General features: G+C 39.7%; 1 protein-coding gene across 3 annotated transcripts in view; it reads right to left on the bottom strand.

Moving 5' to 3' along the window:
• stau1 (staufen double-stranded RNA binding protein 1) overlaps positions 1-24,473 on the bottom strand; it is a 159,006-nt gene that overhangs the window by 103,532 nt on the left and 31,001 nt on the right. For all 3 annotated transcript variants that reach the window (XM_039734931.1, XM_039734929.1, XM_039734930.1), the window contains exons 4-7: positions 19,740-19,896; positions 19,402-19,482; positions 6,933-7,071; positions 511-682 (exon numbers count right to left, since the gene is read on the bottom strand). In XM_039734931.1, coding sequence (XP_039590865.1) covers positions 511-682; positions 6,933-7,071; positions 19,402-19,482; positions 19,740-19,896 — 549 coding nt within the window. The remainder of the gene's footprint in view (positions 1-510; positions 683-6,932; positions 7,072-19,401; positions 19,483-19,739; positions 19,897-24,473) is intronic.

Raw genomic sequence — 24,473 nt, 5'->3', positions numbered from 1 at the left:
TACTTAATTATAGAGTTAGATTACTCTTAAAAGTCAGTGTGCAAGCACAACACATTTGTCTGGTGTGTGTAGCATATTTTAAGAATTAGTGTCACATTTTAAGTGAAAGCAATACATTTTGCAAAGATTTGTATTCAAGTGACTACTGCTAGTCTTCTTGTGCTGCACCAAAAGTCCGTGAGTCAGTGCAACACATTTTATAACTGCAACTTCAACTTAAGCCCAAGCAATATATTTTGCAAGCTCACACAGCACATTTACAGTGCATTTTGCAACAAAACCTAGCACATTTTAAGTGTGCATTATATATTTTTCAAAAGTTTTTTGATCACTTTTAGTGGGGTTCTTGTGCAGCATTACTGCCAAATGAATATGAGCAACAAAGAAGACAGGCAAGACAGGACTTTGTCCTTCTATAAAATTTCTAACCTATGAGCTGCACTACCTTAACATTTTCTCATTAAGACTTTTCTAGAATGATATGATTTATGTATTTGTCTTAATCCTTACCTCTGATTTTTTTTCTAACAGAGGTTCTTTCTGCAAAAATTTTAATGCTTTAGCAGCTGCATCGTGCTTTGCTGCTTGTCTGGTTCTTCCTTTGCCATGAAATTGCTGTCCTCCAATTGATAATTCCATCTGGTAGAGGACTGGGCCAACTGGTGGAAAGGGATAATAATACCTGGAAAAGAGCATGATGCTTGACAATAATTGAGCAAACTAAATTCACAGAAAGACAGGATTTTCATAAAATAAATATCAAAACCAGTAAAATGAAAGTATGCAAGTTTTAAAAGCAACGCATAATGGATAACATATAACAATCATTTTTGCAAACTATATTTCTACTATTTCAGTCATGCTAATTTAAATAAATGTGATCATTTCACTAAATCTCTCAATGTAAAAAATGCATACATTTAGAAGCTAAATGTACGCTTTGATGTCTCTGCAATTTGATTAAAACTAAAACTGTGTTTTACTTCTATCTTTTTCTGATAAAATTCAAAAATCTGATTTTGATCCCATTTATTTTAATTTGTTTCCTAAATGTGCAGTATTTGTCAGCTGCCTTCAAGTCAATGATGAACTTTATTATTACAATATAACATTTAAAAAAATAAAACATTCATTGCAATTTTACTACTTTTGAACTATATCAAATGTCACTGGCCATCATATGCTTCATGAAAGTCTTAACACAATGGTAAATCCAACATCTTAATGCCCAAATGAATATTTGACTAAAAGACAAAATACTGCTAGTAAGAATAAAATAGTACAAGTTCAAATTTCTTATTCTAATGTTTCAAGTCTTGGATAAAGTTTATCGAGCAACATTGTTAAGAGCCTTATGCTTCTCATACAGTTGCTCCTGACAACTTGGTTCATAAATGGAGACGTTAATATGGCTAGGATGACTCTCATTAATCATTATTTAAAATTGCCCAGTAAAAAGGTTAGTAGGATCCACTCCAAGAACCTGGCTAGAGCAATTCCAGTCAGTGAGCAGGCATGCATGGGATCAATCCAGACAATTAAGAAGTTTTTGATATGAATCAAATTTTGTTATAGAGTGATCAGCTGTGTCACCGGACTTCACCTGGGAAATTTCATAAAACAATGGCCTCCATTATAGTGCCATCAGTTAAAGGGATGCATCAGAAGTATTGAGAAAATAAGTGCTTTTCCGCATACAATATTTGTTTGGTTATTTATTTATTTATTTTAAACCAAGGCCTAATAGTATTGGCAAGCAGGGTGGTTTAGTGGTTAAGAATTTCAAACCCTGAAGTTGTGGGTTGAAATTCTACTGTTAATAAATGTGACCATTAGCTAGTAACTTCACATGCCTGTTTTCCAATAAGAAAACCAAAAGATATATAACCAATTGTATCTCAAAACGTTTTAAGTCAACTTGGATAAAGGCAATAGTAAAGTAATAAGTAATATTATTACTGGAACTGCTCACTCTAGACAGGTGTTTTTCAACCAGTGTGCCATGGCACAGTGGTGCGGCATGAGAGCTTCCTAGGTGTACCATGAAAATAATAATGTAGCGCACCTGGGTCTAAACCCGAGAGAGACAAGCTTGACCGGAGGACAGATCAACCTAGAGAAACTATCATAAAATCAGATACACAATCACAGTGTTGCAGACACAGTACTTATATAAATAAAATGTAATATTATTATTATTATGAGAGCACTTTGTATGCGTCTCCTGGCTGGGTGTGTGGTCACCAGCGAGTCTCACAGGATAGTGGGTGTACGAGTTGCCTCTGAGGCAGGGAGGGGAGAGCAAAGGGACAAAGCAGTTGAGGATGCACCCAAAGTGCTCACTAAGTGCCATGTCTGCAAACGCTGATCTCAGAGTTGCTTTTTTACTGTTTTCTCCGGTATATAAAGGGCTAAACAGGCCATAAATCATGCTTTTGTTGGTTATCTATTGGTTTATATGTGAATACCATCAGTTTACATAGTTTGCGTGCTCACATTACTAGCTTCATTCATATAAATTAGACACCACAGAAAATAAGATTGGGAAACACTGCTCTAGACCATGCTATACACAATTACATAAGAAGGACATTCTTGCTTTTCTGAATTAAAATGAGTAATTAACTATGTTCCTCGCTGTGTGCTCCCCCTCCAGCACAGTAATTTAGAGGAGTTCTTCTGCTATTCTTATGCCTTTCACCCTTTGCTAATGCACCTGCAATTCCCAGAACTCCATGGGTCACCTTTCTCCCATTTTAGAGTACACTCACAAAAGAAATATGGTTACTGAAACTGCTTTGTATATAGTGTCTGAACAAAAACCTCATCCATTTATCTGTTGTTACTGGGGACAAACAGGTAGTAGCCCCAACTTATTTTTTTTTAAATAAACTATTCAACTATTTATAAGTATAAGGAGTTAAGAATATGGATATATATACAGATAGAGGAAATGAACAGAAAATAAAAACAAAATAACATAAAGCACAAACTCTTAAGGATGGCAAACCTGTACAACTTACATTTCCCCCTTAATTGTTCCTCACAGATTTGGAAATATTGTCTACCAAATAATGTTACAAAATTGTTGTTTTGCTAGCAGGTAAAAAGCATGAAGCTTTAGCTTTGTCTTATAAACTTTTTAGTGTTTGCCACTTAAAGCAATAAAAAGATCATTGAGTATCTTTGAATAACCAACAAAAATTCTAAGTTATTTTTTTCCCACAAATGATATCCACTTACCCCAGAAACCTGTGTTGTTAAGTGAGTGATGTATTATTAAATTAAATTTAAAAAGTTCCCAAAGTGTCTACAATTGAGGTTTATGGGACACACACATCAAATGAGAAGCAACAGTCTTAAAACTTAATGAAAATGTCCACTTCAAAAAAGCAAGCATTCCAATTTAAAAAAAAATCATGCTATACATTTTCTGAGGTATGTTTATGATTAAAAAAAACAAAACTGAACTTAATTTTACCATAGAGGAGAACATACATATCAAATCAGTCATTACAAAAAAATAAAGGTCAAATTTTCATGTAAAGAAGAGGCTATGATTGCAAATCAGAAACTCAGAACTAATATATCATAAAGTAAGGCACTTCACTGTAGCTGCTAAGCATGGCATTGGCTGTCAGCTAAAACGGTATGAAAATGCAAAAATTTAGAATGTGAAATAAAATGACAAAAATGGAGTGTCTAAAGCCCGGATCATTTTCGCTGGTCCCGAGTCATCCACCTCTAACCTATTTTTTCAGTTACATTAAAATTACATAGAATCAGTGAATGTCAGGCATCCAGAAAATTACACACATTCAGAGATTAAAAGGAACAGGTGCTCATTTTAGTTTAACAAGACACAGAAGGCGTGGAAGAGAATTCATTTTGAAATGAAATAATTTATTCCAGGTTTGCGGTTTCATTTCAGTTCTACAGCACTTAAATATCAGAACAGCACTGCAGGTACCACTCCTGTTATTTAAAAATCCTGCTTGGTTTAGTTTAAAATTATGCTTCTCTTTCATGGGAAAAAACAAGTTTATTATTCCATTCTGAATTAGTTCATTGATAAAAATATACAATTTGTGTTTGCTTTAAAAGTGCCATGAAAAGACCAATCAAACAGTGAGTTGAGTCGTGAATTTGATTGAGTTAGTTACAAATTAAAGCAAAATATATTAAGAACATGATAGATTTAGTGCAGCCGAAGTGAAATAGGTTTATAGGGTCATTATTATGAGGTTTTACTATGCGTTTCAAAAAATGAATGAAATAAACTAACAATTATTAAAACTGTGTACACTATAAGTTTTACCATCATCACAAGTTTAACAGCCATTTTCCAGATTTATCTATGTTGGCAAGTGAACCTTCAGATATTTTTCTTCCACCCTATGGAATGCTAGGCATTTTATATCATCCAATACCACTTCCCATCACATGCTCTTTGACCTCCTTTTCTGCATCTTCATCTCCACCTTCATCTTAGTGCACCTCTTCATACAATTATCCTCTGTCTTTTGCCCCACAGGCCAAAACCACGCAAGTCTCTTTCTCCTTAGCACAACACCTCTCACATCCACACCAAGTTTTCTCTTAACTACCATTCAATGGTCTCTTACTTCATTAAACTCTACATATCCATCTTAGTCCTGCTATCATTACCATGACTCACTCCCACAGATCATACACTTTTTCCTTCAATGCCAGAATATTTTCTTTAGTATCCAGAATGTGGGAGAGTGGGACAGAATTTGTTCCGAACACCCTTCATCCTTGCTACTACTCCCCTACTTTCTTCAAAACAATTGCATTGCTGAGCAGGGCTCTAGACTAACTTTTGTGCACTGGTTGCACTGGTGCGCCTAACTTTTTTTCTTAGGTGCACCAGCACAAAAGTTAGGTGCACCCAAATTTTCAACCGCATCACATTTAACACCACAGTTTTACACGTTCACTTTATTTATTTATTTGTTTTTTTTTTTTAATCGCTGTCCATATAGGCAATATTGACTTGTAAATGATTAACTAACAATCTGGTCAATATAAAGTTCTTTATTTGAAGGCAAGCACAATTCTACAAGAAAGGTAACTTACTGAAAAAGTGTTGGTGCTTAAAGTGCTTTACTGAGCTGAAATTTAAACTTAAAAAATCTCAAGATAAATTAACTAAAAAGAAAATCTAAATTAAGTGTTTTAAGGGCTTCAAACTGAACATCTCTTGGCACAATGTCTTATGGACTATCCTCCATTGCAGTCACATGCCCCTCGGATGGCCAACTCCTGTAGTTTGGCCTTCTTGATCTTTGGCCTTGACTAAACCAGCTGGCCACACTCTCTCTAACATCAAAATCTTCCAGACTTGGGCATGAGCGTGCTCGACCTCAATGTGTCCAATAAGTATATTCACCGGTCTTCCTCTCCGCAAGATACGATCGTACACAATGACGCATTCCTTTGTGGCGATATCTGTGTCTCCGTCGATCAGGAATGCCATGTACGCACTGTTCGCAAATTGCACAGACGTCTTTTTTTTCAATGTATCTGCGATGACTCCTATAAATTGGGCACATGCGACATCATTGCTGTACGTCGGGTTTATGTTCAAGCCATTTTACTTCATAAGAATTATTTCAGACTTGAATTTAGTGAAGGGAAGTTCTTCTTTTGCAATATTGTAGGCAACGTTAAACTTAATTATCATCTCGGCCTCGTCTGATGATCTGTTTGCTGCTGCCTGCCGCTGAAAGTCACAGGGGAGAGGGGACACTTGAGCAGTGCATTTATCGCGGCATGTAATGTGTTTTATAGATGCATTGTGCTTTTTCAGCGTTTTAATTCTAAATGTATTAGAACCAGTCACAAATGCACTACTGCCGGCCATGGTCTTCCCACACTCTTTACAGTAAATACAGTGCATTATATTATCGGCTTTACTGTATCTTAGCCAGGGAAACTGGTCAAGCCACTCTTTTTGAAATGTATACAACTTTACCCCTTTTAATTTCAGTGGGCTCGGACTCGATCGTATGTGGCTCATTATCTAATGCCGTCTCCGGACAAGGGCTTGCTATATCTTGGGAGGTTGATGGCTTCGTGTCAGAGCATTGGTTATGATTTTCGGACGGATCAGGCCCTAACTTAACATTCTTAACGAAAAAGCTGTCAATCGTTCTTTTCATTTTCTCTCATAATCCGCGGCTACATCCACTGTTTACCTGATGGGCTACTCACCTCTCTCTGTCTGACTGCATCACATGCATTTTCAAACGTACACACACGTACAGGAATATCTGGACCACGGTCAATCAGAGGGGGGGGGCGGGATCCGCCCTTCACTATCTCTGATTGGTTTAGACCACGATATGGGCCTAATATGTGTCTGTTGTTGAACAACAGGGAGACTTTAAGAGTCACGGAGTTTCGTTTTTTTTTCCCCCTCGAACGGCTGGTCGCACCGGTGCAACCTTTGATTTTTTTAGTCGCACCATTAAGAAATTAGGTCGCACTCTAGAGCCCTGCTGAGATCTACTTGACACACTTGTTTTGTTAATTTTCACCTTCTCAAAAATTGATTGTGTTCAGAATGGACCCCTAGAACCAGACCACGTTCACATCAAAACTTATCCCAATCTGTTGTTCTGACCATACTTTGTGTTTCCTCATACAATGAGATCAACGGAGACACTAACTATTTTTCCACATCTTTCTCAATGCCCTCCTCTCACCTTGTCAAACACCTTCTCCAGATCTCCAAATGCATAATGTAGCGTGTTTTACCCTTCACCTTAAGTGTTTCCTATATTTGCCTGATAATAAAGATCATACGCTATTAGCTGATAACAAACAACACAAATACAAGTATGACTTAAATTTATAAATATACTGGCATTGATAAACACAATGTACATTAAAGACTCTATACTCACCTTGGATAAGGGCCTGGGGCCCGGACATTATAGTTAAAATTAGGCCTCATTCCAGGGTAGGGATCAATGGGTTTGTAAATAGGTTTTTTTCCAATTTTCATGCAGAGTGCATTTAACTCCACTGTTTGGTTTAAACTGTCTGAAAAGAGAAAAAAAGTCAAAAATCGCATATGGAAGATTTCTTTGGAAAAAGTGCTTAAAAATCAACCCAGAGATTCCTTTTTATCTATATATATAATTCACTAAGGCAAGACACCCATGGAAAGCACGCCGGAAGGGGCGTGGATTCACTGAGCCGACAAGTAAGACACCGATGGCGCCGCAGGAAGGAGCCACGCCCACCAACTCCAAGACCATTGGATATGACGATAACTCGCAGAGCCACACCCACCAACTCGGACGCGACGACACAGAAGAAACGGCGTCATTTATATTCGTCTGTCGTAGAGGCCACATGCACCTGCATGTTGACTGTTCATAGAGGCATGTTTCTCGCGGAGGTAAATCGCCATATGCATCGTGTAAAACGGTTTGCGAGGGGTATCCCATGGGATCTTTAAAACAATCCTTTACAACTGAGGTTAAAACACAATGAAGTAAGCAGTCTTTAAAAAATGAGTTTTCGGTTATGACGCACGATCGCATGCACCATAGCAAACTGTTTTACACGCTACATACAGCAAACATGCGTCTTCTTAGATGCTCCTGCAGAAATACGGAAGACGTTTCCCTGCCCACTAACACTCCTTTTTCTACCGTCGCTCTTTAGGCATTCACACTGCCTGCCCATGTGCCCGGACGCAAAAACTCACCGACCACCCAGTTAGCCCCTTTCGTCTGTGCTAGGAGTCCACATGCACGCCTAAGCCACGTTTACTTTTGATTATTCTTTTCGGTTTCAACACCCGACCGCGTCCACCATGAAAAACCATGCGAAAGGAACAACGAAGCCCCGCCCAGAAACTCTACCCCTCCTCCCACGTGCTCAGGAACGCACTTCAGACCACTGCCCGCCAAATCAAACAGCTCATCAAACACATACTCACTCACTTTGGTCTGTGCTGTGGTCCAAACCCAGCTGTGAGCCATGTTGACTATTCTTTTGCTCTCCATGGCTACCGCTTCAAATGTATTTCATGGAAACAACACGTCTTTCAATGTTATAGAAATTCCTGCTTCAGGTAACTGTTTGTTTCTGTCAGTCGGGTTTTTTTGGAGAAATGTCATTGACGAAACTGTTGCTCTCAAACTTCGTAACATGGCTGTTAGCTTTGTTTGCCAACATTGGGATAATTTCGGTGGCGTGGTGTCCATTGTTCTTAGTCACAGAGGCATTGTTATACAGTCTGCTCAACAATACGCTGATTACATGAATACGTCCGGAGTCTATGGTGGCGAGGTAGAAATTGTGGCAATGTCCCAAATCCTTCCAGCAACTATCAGCATTTACATCCAAAAACGTCCTCATGCTTCTCCTCGAGTTTTACAATCCGGCCCAGCGTCTCTTCATATCCCTGCTCTTTAGTGGTCCTTTGGATCATGGGCATTACGAGGTTCTCATGCCTCTCAAATACCCATGTGATAACCTTCTGGTGACATCTTTTGACTCTGTCGGTAAGGGCACACAGCGTACACACCCACTAGCTCGCCACACTAATGTGACGTCACCTGCCCACTCTCCTCTTCCTGAAAAACATTTAAAGACACCCTCCCCTGAACACACGCATTCCACACAGGACTTTCAATGCACCTTTTGTTCCAAAAGCTTCAGAGTGCACAGATATCTGAATGCACATTTCAAAAAACACAACACTAACCGAATGATACAATGTTAACATTGCCAACAATGCTTCGAGACAACTCGCGCTCTCAAAAAACACTTACGAACTCATTCCACTCTCACCTTCAATTGCACATTTTGTAACGAGGACTTCACAGTTGAGATGGATCTCCACAACCATATGCAGATCCATTCAACGCAAAGATTTGTATGCAAAATTTGCGAAAAGCACTTTCACGCACGCAGATACCTTACTAACCATCTCAAAATGCATTCCCTGATGAATTCTTTTCAGTGTAAACACTGATCCAAAACCTTCACATGACAGAAATATCTCAAAGCACATTTACACACCCACTCCACTGAACGAACGCATTCCAAAAAGATCTTTGAATGCACGATTTGTTCAAAAAAGTTCTGAGTGCAGAGATTTCTCAACATGCATTTAAAAACACACTCCACAGAACGAATTATGCAATGTGAACATTGCCAGCAATGCTTCGACACAACTCATTCCAATTCCCTTCAGTGTCAACACAGCACTAAATCGTTCATGCACAAACATCGCATTCACTTTTCTGCAGCTTTTCAAGAAGATACCGCCTTTCACGTCCAAGAACATAATATTGGCCTCCCTACCGCACTATGTGCTTCTTGCAATGCTCTTTATTGGCCAGCAGACGTCAACAAATCCAGACATTACACTAAGTGTTGTCATGCCTGCAAGGTGTCTTTGCCACCGCTATCCAAGCCCACTCTTTTATTGGAAGACCTATTGACTGGCAAGAACCCGCTGTCCCGAAATTACTGTGATCATATCAGGGAATACAACTCTGCTTTAGCTTTCGCGTCAATGGGCGCACACATCGCTCAACCATCTGGACAAGGACCGTATGCTTTCAGAATCCACGGTCAAATTTATCACCAGGTCTCTCCTTTATATAACAATCCTGACACGTCACCACAATACGGTCACCTATACATCTTCGATTCTGCTGAGGCTACCAGTCAACGTTTGCAAAAGGAATGTAATAGCGCTTGCAGTGACATTTTGTTGCTTCAACTAGACAACATGATATGTCAGGTTAATCCCTTCGCAAAGTCTTACATGCAAATGCATGACATTATCACTCACGGTTACTCTGTTACTGCTGTACGAATGGTGTTCATGGAAAATCCAGGTCTGGATATGAGAAGGTATAACGCCCCGTCCTGTTAAACTGATGTTGCTGCTTTGTAGGTGAAGACGGGGAACCTCCTGCACAACGCGACATTTGCATATATCCAATATGAACTGTGATGGTTTTTCCACTGGTATTCCCTTTCGAAGATCCAGGCTGGCACATACAATTAACCCATGTTGAGTAAAAGCGAACCGCGAAAAGAACGCAAGTCACACAGCTCCAATTTTATGCTTTCAGGCTTGCCATAAGATCTTCATTTAGTGTCTTGCATTCCAGTGGCAAACTCTTCCACCAATAGATCGTCGACACATCTGTCAGAACAGAAGGCGCGCGTCTACATTTCCTTCGCTCACATCAACAAGATTGGTCCGCCAGTTTTCAGTCATGGACAATTGTGTGTTGGTTTGTTCCGTGCATTGTTATAATGTTGCATTTCTTGCTGATTTATTACATTACCAATTTTTCAAATGTTAATTTTCTCCCTGTGCTTAAAAATCATTAAAAAACCGGCCTGATTATGCGGCGTATGGTATGCCGCAGGTTGGCTAGTACAGTATAATTTGAAAGCACTATACTATTCAATCTATACCACAGTCATAAGCATAATACCATACCATACCATACCATATTTATTTGTTGAGCGCTTAAAAACACAGCATTACAACTGACCAAAGCGCTGTACAGTTACAACAAGCAGGACTAAAAGAAAAATATTAAAAATAAACATTAAGAGAGAATTAAAACAGAGATACTAAAAACAGGTCAAGGGACCAAATAAAATAGAGAAAATAGCAAAAGGCGAGTGGAAAATGAAACAGGTTAAGAATTAAAAGCCAATGTGAAGAAGTGCGTTTTTAGGCGAGATTTGAATGTGGCGACTGAAGCGGCTTGCCTAACGACTAAGGGCAGGGAGTTCCAGAGCCTGGGTGCACAGACGGAGAAAGCCCTTTCACCACGAGCTTTAAAACGTGCCTTGGGAAAGGTTAGGAGCAGCTGATCTGCGGATCTAAGAACACGAGGGGGATTGTGACAATGGAGCAAGACACTCAAATAGGCGGGGGCTAGACCGTTTAATGCCTTATAGGTTAGGAGGAGAATCTTAAAATCGATTCTGAATCTAACCGGCAGCCAGTGTAGGGTTTTCAAAATCGGTGAAATGTGTTGGATTCTGCTACTTCCAGTTAGAAGCCTTGCAGCCGCATTTTGAGCCAGTTGGAGTCTATAATCATAAAGAGTGAAAAAAAAAATGATAAACCTATTATTTTTTGTATTTTGTTAACAATGTAATTGATTACAAAACAACACACAAAAACAAATTAAATTTAGAACTATAATAGTGCAACCTTGCAAAAGTTAGTTATTACATACTTATTAATTATGGGAGAGTGTGTGTTCTCCCCATGATGGACAGGAACCCTGTCCAAGCATTGCTCCTCTCTTGTGGTTGATGATTGATGGGATAGGCTCTAGCTACCCTGCTACACTGCCCAGGATAAACAGGTTAGGAAGATGGATTTATTGATGATGGATGGTTGGATAAATGGATGGATGGAATTATGCAGACCATCTTACAACAAACTGTTGTTAACTACTGCCTGTTAACTGGCAATGTGCCATAATGGCTCCAGAAAGGAAATCCAAAAAATTGTCAGATTTTGTTTTACTCACTTCTCACAAAATTTGATCAGCAGTAGTACATTTTTCTGTCTTTATACATTGCCATGAAGACAATGTGCTTTTACATCAACAACTTTCTACATCTTCAGTTATTTCTACGGTACATCTCAACTCAGCAATCAAAATAACTGTTACATGATATTTGTTTTTCACTTGCTAGAACAGCTATTGCTAGAACAGACAGCACAGGTTTACTTCTCCAAGCCCAAACTCCACTGGTGTAGAAGGCTTAAAATGTCTGAATTGTACTCTTATTTCCCATGAGAGAAGCAAGTGTCACTTGTCATGTCATTGTTCTTATGTTGGCATCCAGCAGAATAACTGGAGAAAAGGTCAAAACATCTTTCCTTAATCATTTACAACACAATTTAGATTTTCAACTTGAAGGTGTGAGCTTTCTTCAAGCTGGTTGGTTGTAGGCATAGAAGTGAGGAGAGAGGAGCACGGAAGGGGAAGGCAGACTTATATTTGCTCGCTTTGTGGTCTTCTTTCTTTCCATACCAGTCTGAATGTACTGCCCAAGTCTTCTAACTAACTTGGTGAGTGTTTTGAAAAACAGTAAATCTTGAGCAACTCTTCGTGTAAATTGTATAATGGTCAGTTCCAGAAGCAAACACTTGAATGAGGCACTCTATTGAAAAATATCACCACCAGCTTTGTGTGTGTGTGTGTGTGTGTGTGTGTATATATATATATACACAAGACAACATGGGACACTACTAATACAGTTAGCAACTCAAACTTGTACAAGCTAAGATCTAAGCACTTAAAAATCATAATCACTTAAGTTCTCAGATGGTTCGTCACTGATGGTATGTGAGAAGCAGGATAGGGACAAATGCCTACACACTGCAGTCCCTGTGCATCATCCTGGAACTGCTTTCAATGGTAAAGAGGAAGCATTTGAGGTCATTCATGGCTGTCACTTTCTCTTTCATGTCTTTGGCACATATTCACGGCAGAGGTCGCAAGTCAGTTCTAAGGGAAATGTTATTAGTGCAGTATTATAAATATTGAGAACATGAAACAAAGCACAACATGTTACTGTAAAATGAGTCATGTGGTGCTTAAATCTTATTTTAAGTTTGAAATGACTAGTTTTTCATTACTTCAGTAGCAACTTTTTCACTTTTTTTCTGGTGACCAATCAGCAACCAATGAACTTACAGTAAAATTTTTACTGGCTCCTCCAGAAATATCCGCAGATGCTCTTAGACCACATCTACTCTTGAGTCTTCCCTCATTATACTCTGCCTAGGACACCCCTAAAGAAACACCTTACCAGTTGACTAATTAATATTTTATTCATTAATATGTTTTTTATTTTGAGTGTCACAAAATGTGACCAACTCATTGGGGCTTAAATTCAGCAAAATAAAAAAACAGTGTTGGGTAAAAACTTTTGACTATTTTAACCTCAGCATGCTGAGTAACTCGACAACTATGGGTTCCTTTTAGCATATGTCCATCAGTGTTTTCATCCAAAAAATTAAAGATAAGGGAAGTCAAGGAAAATGTGGATGACACATAAAAAATAAACTGCTTTTAAATTGGTCAAATGTGCAAAGTGAACCTTGAACATAACTGCAAATCAAACTTGGAAATGTCTACCTAACAACCAAGCATTGATTCTTGGCCAGAATACAGCACTGCTTGTACAAAAATGATTTACATGGAAAGTCGTCTAAACAGCAGTGTCAGCACAAATACGAAAAAATAACAAATGCATGCAAAACAATACATAGATAATGCAGAAACGTTTTGGGGCGTTCAATTGGGTCACGGAGGCAGCAGCTGGAGCAGAGATGCCCAGATTTCCCTCTCCTCGGCCACTTTTTCTAGTTCTTCTGGGGGAATCCCGAGGCGTTCCCAGGCCAGCCGGGAGACATAGTCCCGCCAGCGTATCCCGGGCCTCCTCCTGGTTGGACGTGCCCGGAAAACCTCAACAGGGAGGCGTCCTGCTCAGATGCCCAAGCCACCTCATCTGACTCCTCCTCTACTATTTCAATGTGCAAAACTATTTTACAAATATTGCGTTGTTAGAAATTCACAATTGTACAACTTTCTAAATTTGCATAAAATTTACATTTGCATAAGGAACAATTATAGTCCAGCTCCATGCCTAAAATAGAGCCTGCCTTCCTCACCAGTTTGTCCAGGAGTGAGGTGTCCCTCTTCTTTATACTGCCTCCCCGGCACACCACCGTGTAGAAGAGGGTGCTCGCCACAACCATCTGCAGCATCTTATTGCAGATGTTGAAGGACACCAGCCTTCTAAGGAAGTATAGTCGGCTCTGTCCTCTCTTGCACAGAGCATCAGTATTGGCAGTCCAGTCCAATTTATCATCCAGCTGCACTCCCAGGTATTTATAGGTCTGTACCCTCTGCACATAGTCACCTCTGATAATCAACAGAAGTGTTGATTACATTTTACTGAAAAAAACTAGGTTTGAATGATTAATTGATTTCAAATCAGAAGTGCGATTTGAAACAATGCAATTAGCAAATCACAAAGGCTTGTAATTTAGGATATATGCATGCAGAGTAGACTTTTAGTTCGAACATTGCTCTTTGAATTTCAAAAAATGTCTGAGTCAAAGGCAAAAGCTGACATTTGATTGTAAAAGAACAGTTGTTTCATTTTAAGCACACTAATATTGGCATCATGTTACTCCAGAAACGCTATGCAAAGCTGTAGTATTTTGCAAATCTATTTTTGCACTTTACTTCCATGATCGGACTTTTCATAATATTGAATAGCTAACGTTTTATTTTTCATTGTAAAACTTGCAGCTTAACACCTTCAAAGCATTTTTATGACTCATTGGTGTGCTCTTAGATCCACAAGTCGGGCCTATCACTGCGGGTGGACCTCAGTGTTCCGTGCCCATCCAAACAGTGCTTTTTTCATTGATGGGTGCCTTTCTAGTGACTATGATCACATATCACACACTAATTAGCAGTAACTCCACATTACCTTCAGCATGAGGTTGTGCATGCTTCCAAAGCCACCAATGATGACAGTTAATAATTGCAAAGCATAGCACATACATTTAAAAAAAATACATTATAGACATGCTGGCGCCCTGCCCGGGGTTTGTTTCCTGCCTTGCGTCCTGTGTTGGCTGGGATTGGCTCCAGCAGACCCCCGTGACCTTGTAGTTAGGACATAGCGGGTTAGATAATGGATGGATGGATTATAGACATTGCAAAATGCCAGTCAGTCTATCTGATATTTCACTGGAAGATCCTCATATTAGCAATAAAATTAAGCTATCGCACAGAATAAGAGAAGGCACTGAATGCGTGCCAAGTTAAAAGATAATCTGGGTATGGACAATCCTAACCAAATTGTACTGAGGGCACACCTTATAAGGCATGTTTCTCTTTCTGCATTTAGCTGCATACAATAGTGTGTTGCACAGCCGTAGCCTTGTCACATTTATTTTTTTACATATGAGCTGTCTGGCCTGGTGATGAATTATTCCAATGTTCAGTGTGTTAATAATATAGTCTGTAGCATTTGAATACTATTCCAAAGCCTGCAATACGTTCATTGGTTGGTTTTATTATTATCTTGGAAGCATTGGCTTAATGCCATTCTTCGGTTAACGCAATTGAGTGGCGCCTGAGCAAGTGCCCTGCTCTGTTGACATGAGCTTGCCTGCTGCTCAAAGTGGCATGTACTTCTCATTACAAATCATTACTTTAAACTAGTGCTTGACTGATTAGCACTGCAGCATCTCTGCTGGATTGCTCTATGTTCTATGCCAATTAAAAAATGTAATAAATATGTCATCCTTGCATTAGAATATAAAGCAGTTATTATTTTGATGGTATCTCGTGTGGTAATGCTCCATCATGTTTTAAATCTATTACTTAATAAATATTGAACTGAAGCTTGACCTTTAAAAATTATATTGCAATTCAAATCACAACTGCAATATCTGTCAGAATAATCGCAATTAGATATTTTCCCCAAATCATTCAGCCCTAACACAAACTGTTCACTTGTCTATTCCTCTGAAATAATTTGAAAGTTAAATGATTGGCAGCTCAGCTGCCAGCCGTTTACCATTAAATTACTGCCTTTAGTGTACACATACAGTACATTTAATCTGGTCATTCATTAACGGTGCGTGGTTCTTACGCTTTAGGATTAGCAATTGGCTCAGGAAAACTAAAGGAAGACTGGAATCAGCTACTCATGAACAAAAAAGAGACTCTAATGCCCCAGAGTTAGCACAGAAACAGTGTACAAAAAATAATGGATACTAGCCAACCCGCGGTGTACCATACGCCGCATAATCAGGCCAGTTTTTAAATGATTTTTAAGCACAGGGAGAAAATTAACATTTAAAAAATCGGTAATGTAATAAATCAGCAAGAAAAGCAACATTGTAACAATGCACGGAACGAACCAACACACAATCGTCCATGACTGAAAACTGGCAGACCGCCATCGTGCCTTCTCCTGCCAGACGGAGGGATGGGGGTGCACAGCGCAAAGTGTGGAACGGAAGGAGAGGAGAAGAACATCCTTTCAGCTCTGTCCATCATGCTAGTCTGCTGATTTCTCGTTCAGTATGCACTGCCCACTTATGTGCCCACCTCCAACTCGTCACTTGAGTTGTCGTCTTTACACAGTCCAAATGTACCTGTGACTGATGTAGACGTTTCATTGCTCTGTGTGGTTTTGGCTGCTTTTCTATATATAATCCACCAAGACACCCGACCACGGTAGTAGTGAGGTGGGAGGGGGGTGTATACAAAGGGTTGGGACGCAACCAGTGGGAGCGTATGAGTCGCACTTAGTGGGAATTCCACAGTTTGCAGCCCGAATGGGGTTCAATGGCTTACCCACGCCGGGTAGACACACGCTCAATGTCATGCATAATTATTTATTGAATGCTAAACACTTCTAGAAAGACACGGTTGTCTAAAATGGGTCGGTGTGAGAATACAACAGTAAGCGAATGAAAAGGTGGAACTCTGGAGAGAGCAAAACACAACACAATAGTGAACCCGTGGCATAACAAACGCCGCATAATTATTTATTGATGGTTGAACACTTCTGGAAAGACACATTTGTCTAAAAAGGGAGGGTTTGAGGATACAACAGAAAGTGAATGAAAAGATGGAATTCTAGACTTTTCGTTGCTCTGTGCGGTTTTGGCTGCCTTTCTATATATAATCCACCAAGACACCCGGCCATGGTAGTAGCGAGGTGGGAGGGGGGTGTGAACAAAGTGCAGGAGCATCTAAGAAGACGCATGTTTTTGCTGTATGTAGCATGTAAAACAGTTTGCTATGGTGCATGCGGTCGTGCGTCATAACCAAAAACTCGTTTTTTAAAGACTGCTTACTTCATTGTGTTTTAATCTCAGTTGTAAAGGAATGTTTTAAGGACCCCATGGGATACCCCTCGGTTTTGGCTGCTTTTCTATACAGTATATAATCCACCAAGATACCCGACCACGGTAGGAGGGGGGTGTGCACAAAGGGTAGGGACGTAATGAGTGGGAGCGTAAGAGTCACACTTAGTGGGAATTCCATGGCTTGCAGCCCGAATGGGGTTCAACGGCTTATCCACGCCTCTCTGCGCTGGGTAGACACACGGTCAATCTCATGCATAATTTTTTATTGAATGCTAAACACTTCTGGAAAGACACGGATGTCTAAAACGGGTTGGTGTGAGAATACAACAGTAAGTGAATGAAAATATGGAACTCTGGAGAGAGCAAAATACAACACAATAGTGAACCCGCGGCATAACAAACGCCGCGTGGCTCAGACGTGTATGTGGACCCTTACCACAGACGAAAAGGACTAACTGGGTGGTCGGTGAGTTTTTGCGTCCGGGCAAATGGGCAGGCAGTGTGAATGCCTAGAGAGCGAGGGTAGACGCCGGCCGGTGAAAAAGGAGTGTTGGTGGGCAGGAAAACGTCTTCCGTGTTCCTGCAAGAGCATTTAAGAAGACGCATGTTTGTCGCAGATGCGAATAGTTGTATGTAGCGTGTAAAACAGATTGCTATGGTGCACGCGGTCGTGCGTCGTAACCGAAAAGTCGGTTTTTAAAGACTGCTTACTTTATTGTGCTTTAACCTCAGTTGTAAAGGATTGTTTTAAGGATCCCATGGGATACCCTCGCAAACCATTTCACATGCTGCATATGGCGATTCACCTCCGCGAGAAACATGCCTCTATGAACAGTCAACGTAGCTCGGAGGTGCATGACATGCACATGACATTAACCTGACCTTCACTGCATGTGGCCTCTACGACAGACAAATATAAATGACACCATTTTTTCTGTGTCGTCGCGTCCGAGTTGGTGGGCGTGGCCCTGCGAGTTGTCATCGTATCCAATGGTCTTGGAGTTGGTGGGCATGGCTCCTTCCTGCGTGCGCCATAGGTGTCTCACTTGTCGGCGGCTTAGTGAATCCACGCCCCTTCTGGCGTGCTTTCCATGGTTGTCTTGCCTTGGTGAATTATATATATAGATCTTTACAAGGCAATAATCCAATACATACCACAAAATTAAAGACAACACCACAATGAAAGATAAATGTTTTGCAATGGCCTTCATAGTCCCAAGCCTTGAATGTTAATGAAAATTTGTGAGGGGATGTCAAAAAACTGACATGTACGCCTAAGACATTTTTTAAGTTAGATAAGTTCTGAAAGAAAGGGTTAGGGCTGTTTAACAACCAAAAGCCTCTTAACTGGCTACATGAAGTATTCAGAAGATATCTTTTCTGCCTTAAAAGGTATTACTGATTACAGAGGGGCGAAATACAATGCGTTAACTACATTGAAATGTAATGCATATGCACATGGGGCATTTAATCAAGAGGCATTACAACCCCAAGCGTGGTCAACCAGCACTGAAAAATGTGAAATAGGAGTTGGTAAGGTAGGGCATCCACCATCTCATGGAAAGAGTGGAAGCTGGCAAATTAAATGACACTTTGATTCCCTTCTGTTTTAAAAGAAGGGAAAACAATATATAATATCTGGATTTCACTGTGAGTATGAAAAGAGCCTATAAAGAAACCAAGTTCTGTGACACTAACAGATATTTCATTATATTCAGTATTTAGTTAAAAGTACTCACGACCAACACCTTGAAAATGTAACAGCATTTCTTATTTTAACATGTATACAAAGGAAAACAACTCAGCATAAACAGTAAATATTTTCAGAGAGACCTAAAATATACTTTTCACCATTCCGGTAAATCACTCCATAGTCCACACTCGCAAAACTGTCCGCTGCTAGAACACAGAAATGTAAAGAATGCCTCCTATCCCAACTGTTGACGCTCTTTGCTTCATCATTTGGCACTGATTGGTCATTTGATTACATTTAGTTTTGGCACAATTAAAGCATTTCTTAAATCAAAATGCAATACTCTTGAGTTGCTGCTAATCAAAATGCAATATCTTTGCTTTTTTGCTTTGCTTTTGGTTATGACACACAATCTATGGACATGAATGCAAAGGCTATTTGCCTTTGCATTGCATTTTAAACTGACACAAAAATTGTGTGGTGTAGTGAAAAGCAATCGCTCATTTGGTTGATATGTTTTAAACTATGACAAGATAAAACCGTGCCCAACTTAAATGCACCATATGCATATACGTTACATTTCAATCTAGTCAACACATTGGATTGCACTTATATTGTATATTATATTTCAGCAGACATGAAATGTACACAAAAACAAAAAACAGAATCCAGACAATATTTAACTGGGGGGCATTTATACAAGCCAAAAATATAATTGTAATTTGTGATGAAAATGGAAAAGTATAATCTAACTCACTTTCAGAATGTTGAAAAGTCCGACTCAAATCTTCATGAAAGATAAGATGTTTTCGTGATGTCATCATTGTTAGATGTGAAACTAGCAAAGAACCAGAATTTTTAAGAGAGTTAAACAAAATTTGTCCAGAAGGTTTATAAGAAAATAATTTAAAATATTCACATATTTTGCTAGAAAGTTTGTAAGAAAACCATTAAAAATAGTAACATATTCTGATAACTTTCTGTTTTTTATGTACCCCAATTTGACTCACTAAAAATAGAGCAACAACAGAAACATGTATTAAATTATTCTGATTAGAAGTTGAAAGTACTCCAATCACTGCTGGTATATTTTACCTGAATTCCTGCCTGTGTGGCGAGGTGAACGAATACTGGGCTTTGGCAAAGTGGTTTCAGCCAGTGCACTGGCAGCGGCTGCATGTTGTGCCTTCTTTATACTGGTTCCCTCAGCTTCCCAGCACTGATCTCCTAAAGCCAATCGTACTGCAAATATCTGCAGAAGAAAACCAATAAGTGACACCACACTACCAAGAAAATCAAACAGAGACCATACACTAATTTCCTACATTTGTTCATTTAGTAACTTTCATAAAGATTTATAATGATCTATTTCCCAAATTACAAATTAATACATCCATATGTCCATTTCTTTAGACAAACTCATGACAGTTAACAACATAAATAGATAAATTGTCCATTGCCAATCAAAACCCAATAAAAGCCATAATTTGAAAAGAATTTTAAAAGAATAAAAATTGCTATTCAATAAATAATACATTACAGGGATGGCCACCTCTTATCCTGGAAAGCAACAGTGGCTAAAGGTTTTCATTCTAACCATTTTCTTAATTAGTGACTAGTTGTTGCTACTAATGATCTTAATTTACTTTATTTGCTATTTAAGACTCAAACCCTTTAAATCAGGATCTGAGTCTTAAATAACAAATACTTGATTAAACATACATTAGACATCTTAGTATCTTAGCAAATACTCATAGGTCCAGGGAGCTTGCTGAATTGTGGCTGTCAAATGAAAACACCATTAACGGATACTTGGACATGAACCCAGACTTAAAAAGAAGAACATCCAAATAATAAAAAAAGACTTTAAGACATACACCCTCTGAACCTCCATCTTATAAATCCACACCCCCACCTACCTCATTTGCTATATATTGCCTTTGATTCTTGTACGTCTCATCATTTTCCTCTGATGATGACAACTGGTAGGCGTGGAAAGCTCAGGAATAAAAGACTATTTTAAGATTTTCTACATTTGTGGACTTCTTGATATAAACATGCACACTGTATCACATATCTTCATGTCTATTCATATATAGAATATAAAATGTTATATATAACGCTAGGTGAAAATCTGAACCACATACTACTTCCTTGGTAACTGTAAGATGTGAAAAGGGCTGGAACCACAAAGGACACATTAATTCTACAGAGAAGTCATGAAACCAAACAAACAGATATTTGCACACTATCAAAAAATTAATATTTGAACTAGAGGAACTCACAGAATTTCTTAGTTTTGTGAAATAGAAAAATACAGATACCAAAGTATGAGATTGGAAAATAGGAATTAATGATCCGAACTGAAGTGCGTGCTAAGCAAAATGCCTATAGTGCAAGTGCAACTTCCTGTTTTTTCCTAACAGACAAAAAACCACAAGTGACCAACTGATGAACTTTAAAAATGTTGATCCAAGCAAATTGTTGTAAAAATGTAATGTCTCGAAATTCTTGTGCAACTAAAGTCATAAGACAAAGCTTTGCCCTATAAAAGATTTAGGACACCGACTTCTCGGGGCAGACGAAGGGCAGGTGTCCTAGGACTGTGCTTCTCTGTCATTCTTACCTCTGCCTGGTGTGTATTAATAAAAGATTTTTTACTAACTTTAATTATATCTCTCTGTCTTCAGTCACAAGAAACCACACTACAGAAAAAGTGTCCACAGTTTTCTGGCGCCCAACGTGGGGCAGGAGACGGTCGGCTGACTCCTTGAGCGGGAAGACCTCAGCGATCTGTCTTCTTGAAGCAGACTGCCGCTACAGTGTACACCGGCAGCAGTGTAAGCAGCTCCGATAAAAGTTAGGGCTGCCCTGTCCTGAAATGGCTTCTGCGTGAGGAGTCCCCGGTCTCCTACTGGTTCAACCACGGTGACTGAGAAGGATTTCCTGACAGAGCTAATTAACACCCAGGCTGGGGTAAGTACCATCGGGGGATTCCCGGGATATAAGGGAAGACGTAACAGGTTTGCTGGTATTGCCCTTGAAACTGGAAGTGACTGAAAGTATAAAATTACTCTAACTGGGAGTTAGGAGTAGGTATAAAATTACTTTAACCAGAAGTCACTGGCTGTTAGGGAAAGAAAAGAAAGTGGTGCTTGCTGAAAAATTATAGAAGGGAATCAGGTTTTAGGACTAGGTGCGTGGCACACCTTAAAGAGAGCCTAAAAGATTCAGTCGACGAGCAAGGCTGAAGATAAGATATAAATGTTAACAGTTTAAATGGTTAAAGTAGGGAAAGAAATTAAAAGTGCATACTGAATAAAAAATTGCTTCCTGGGCGCATAAGAAAAGAAATTATTGCGAGAGGGAAGCAGAAAATTAGTGATGGGGACACATAGCAGCAAACCTGTTAAACAAAATAGGGAGGGATCAAAATCATTAATGTTAGAAGGACTGTTTTCGGAGGATCACCAGACGTCTAGGGAAAAAAAAAAAAAAAAAAATGGGTCTCCAAGAAAGTTAATCGAGAAAATGACAGGTTTAGATTTTAAGAAAGCATGTAAAAAGTGGAATAGGCAGAGCGGAGGGCGGTGGCCGTTAGAAAGGACAGGAGACGCAAGTGAAATTCAGGAAATTAGAAAAATATTATGTAGAAATGCACAAGGGTGTTGTATGTAGAAGTGTACGAGGATGTTGTAATAGAGGTCCGTGTTATGTATGACAGATGGGAGTTGGTTATTAAAGATTGTAATTTAAAGGGCAGTACAGAAATGAATTATTGGCTGCAGAAAGTTAGAACTAGAAGGAAAAAAAAAAAAAAGTTATTTATAGCTTTACAGAAAGTGCAAGCAGATTCGGGACCGCAGTCGAATGAGAAGCGGAAGAAGAGCAAGAAAAGAAAAAAAAAAAAAAAGAAAAAGAAAAAAAGACACGTTATATCCCACACTTGTTCCTCCACCTTTCCTACACCATCCACATCCACAACCCCACCTTCTCCTCCGCCACCTCCAGCGCCCACCGCACCAGAATTAAAAGATGATCCCTTGGGGTCTGGTTTCTTTGAAGAATATCATTATGATCCCTCATTACACACTGATCCGGGGGATGACAAAAGTAACGTAATGGGTGCGGCGGGTGGGTTTCACGATCCTAGAACCTCCATTTCACAACGCACTAGAAGTCAAACCCTATTCCTTCAGCCCCCTAATCAAAACACCACCTTTCGATCCCCTTAAAGTCCCCAAACCCACAGGCCCCTTATTCGAATGCCCCCTGATTGAGATCCCAGAACCCCCCGACATGATTCAATGCAACCTGCAGGAGCTAATAACCCCACTACTGTAATGATACATCGTAACTGGGACATTCAAGAGCTGAAGGACGTTGTGTCCGAATCGCCTGATCCCAAAGTCATTGGTGTGTTTAAAAAATTCATAGAACAATTACAGCAGCTGTATGAAATGTATAAGCCTAATGCCACAGAATGGACTCAGGTGCTGTGGAGAAAGCTTGGCACCACATGGGACACTGTCAATCATGGACAGCATAACGGAAACCTGTGGCAGTGGAACGAGGCGTTGCCTCGGGGCCGGGATGAAGGTCCCTTACACTACTGTAAATACCATCCGCAAAGTGGGGGTATTGTGGAACGATGCAATGGCACCCTAAAAGCTAAGCTTGCAAAAATTTGTGAACAAACCAATTTATCCTGGCCAGATGCTTTACCCCTGGCTTTAATGGGATTGAGGGGGCGGACACATCGGCAATTGGGACTATCGCCGTTTGAAATTCTGACTGGACGACCCATGCCCGTTGGCATGGTTATAGGAAATGTGAATCTGCATACCGTGGACAATGATCTTCTCTCTAGTCTTACAGGTCTCAGAGCATCCCTAAAGGAAGTCCACGAGCAGGTTAATCAGGCCTGGAGAACCAGCCCTCCATCTGAAGACTCGCCGATTCCCTTGGGTACCTGGATTCTGGTCCGAGACACCCGGAGAAAACATTGGCATCAGCCCAGGTGGAGAGGACCATTTCAAGTTCTTCTATCCACACCTCACGCTGTCAAGGTTGAAGGACTGCCTGCCTGGATTCACACTTCCCATTGCAAAAATGGCACTCCTCCTGCTGATCCTGACTGTATCCGTTTTTCCTTGTCTACAAAGTAAAGTGACCCTGACTTTCCACAAAGGACAAACTGCTTCACTGCAAGTCGATTTTTGTTCCTTTATAAACTGTGGCCCTACTAGACAGGAGCACTGGGCTTGGTCCGATAAATATGTTTGTGTTACAGCTTCCATGTTTCAGGGAAAGATAAAAACTCAAGTGTTTGGCAGTTATTTAGGAGGAGGGTTTCTAAATATTTCAATACTTCTCTCGCTAAAGCTTATCTATTACATGAAGAGCGCATGTTGCAAATTTCTCCAGGTCATACCCCATCCCCCTCTCTTCCTTCTTCTCCACCCTCTACCTCCCTTCTCTCTATCTCTTCGGTCTAAACACCTATTCAGGTAAATACTTCAGTTTGATCAAAAGGGTGGAGTGTGAAATAGAAAAATACAGATACCAAAGTATGAGATTGAAAAATAGGAATTCATGATCAGAACTGAAGTGCGTGCTAAGCAAAATGCCTATAGTGCAAGTGCAACTTCATGCTTTTTCCTAACAGACAAAAAACCACAAGTGACCAACTGATGAACTTTAAAATCAACTGATGAACTTTAAAAATGTTGATCCAAGCAAATTGTTGTAAAGATGTAATGTCTCGAAATTCTTGTGCAACTAAAGTCATAAGACAAAGCTTTGCCCTATAAAAGATTTAGGACACCG

Source organism: Polypterus senegalus, chromosome 14 (genome assembly GCF_016835505.1).
Source record: "Polypterus senegalus isolate Bchr_013 chromosome 14, ASM1683550v1, whole genome shotgun sequence".
NCBI lineage: Eukaryota > Metazoa > Chordata > Cladistia > Polypteriformes > Polypteridae > Polypterus > Polypterus senegalus.
Note: the sequence above shows the minus strand (reverse complement) of the source record. Positions and strands in the feature narration are given on the sequence as shown.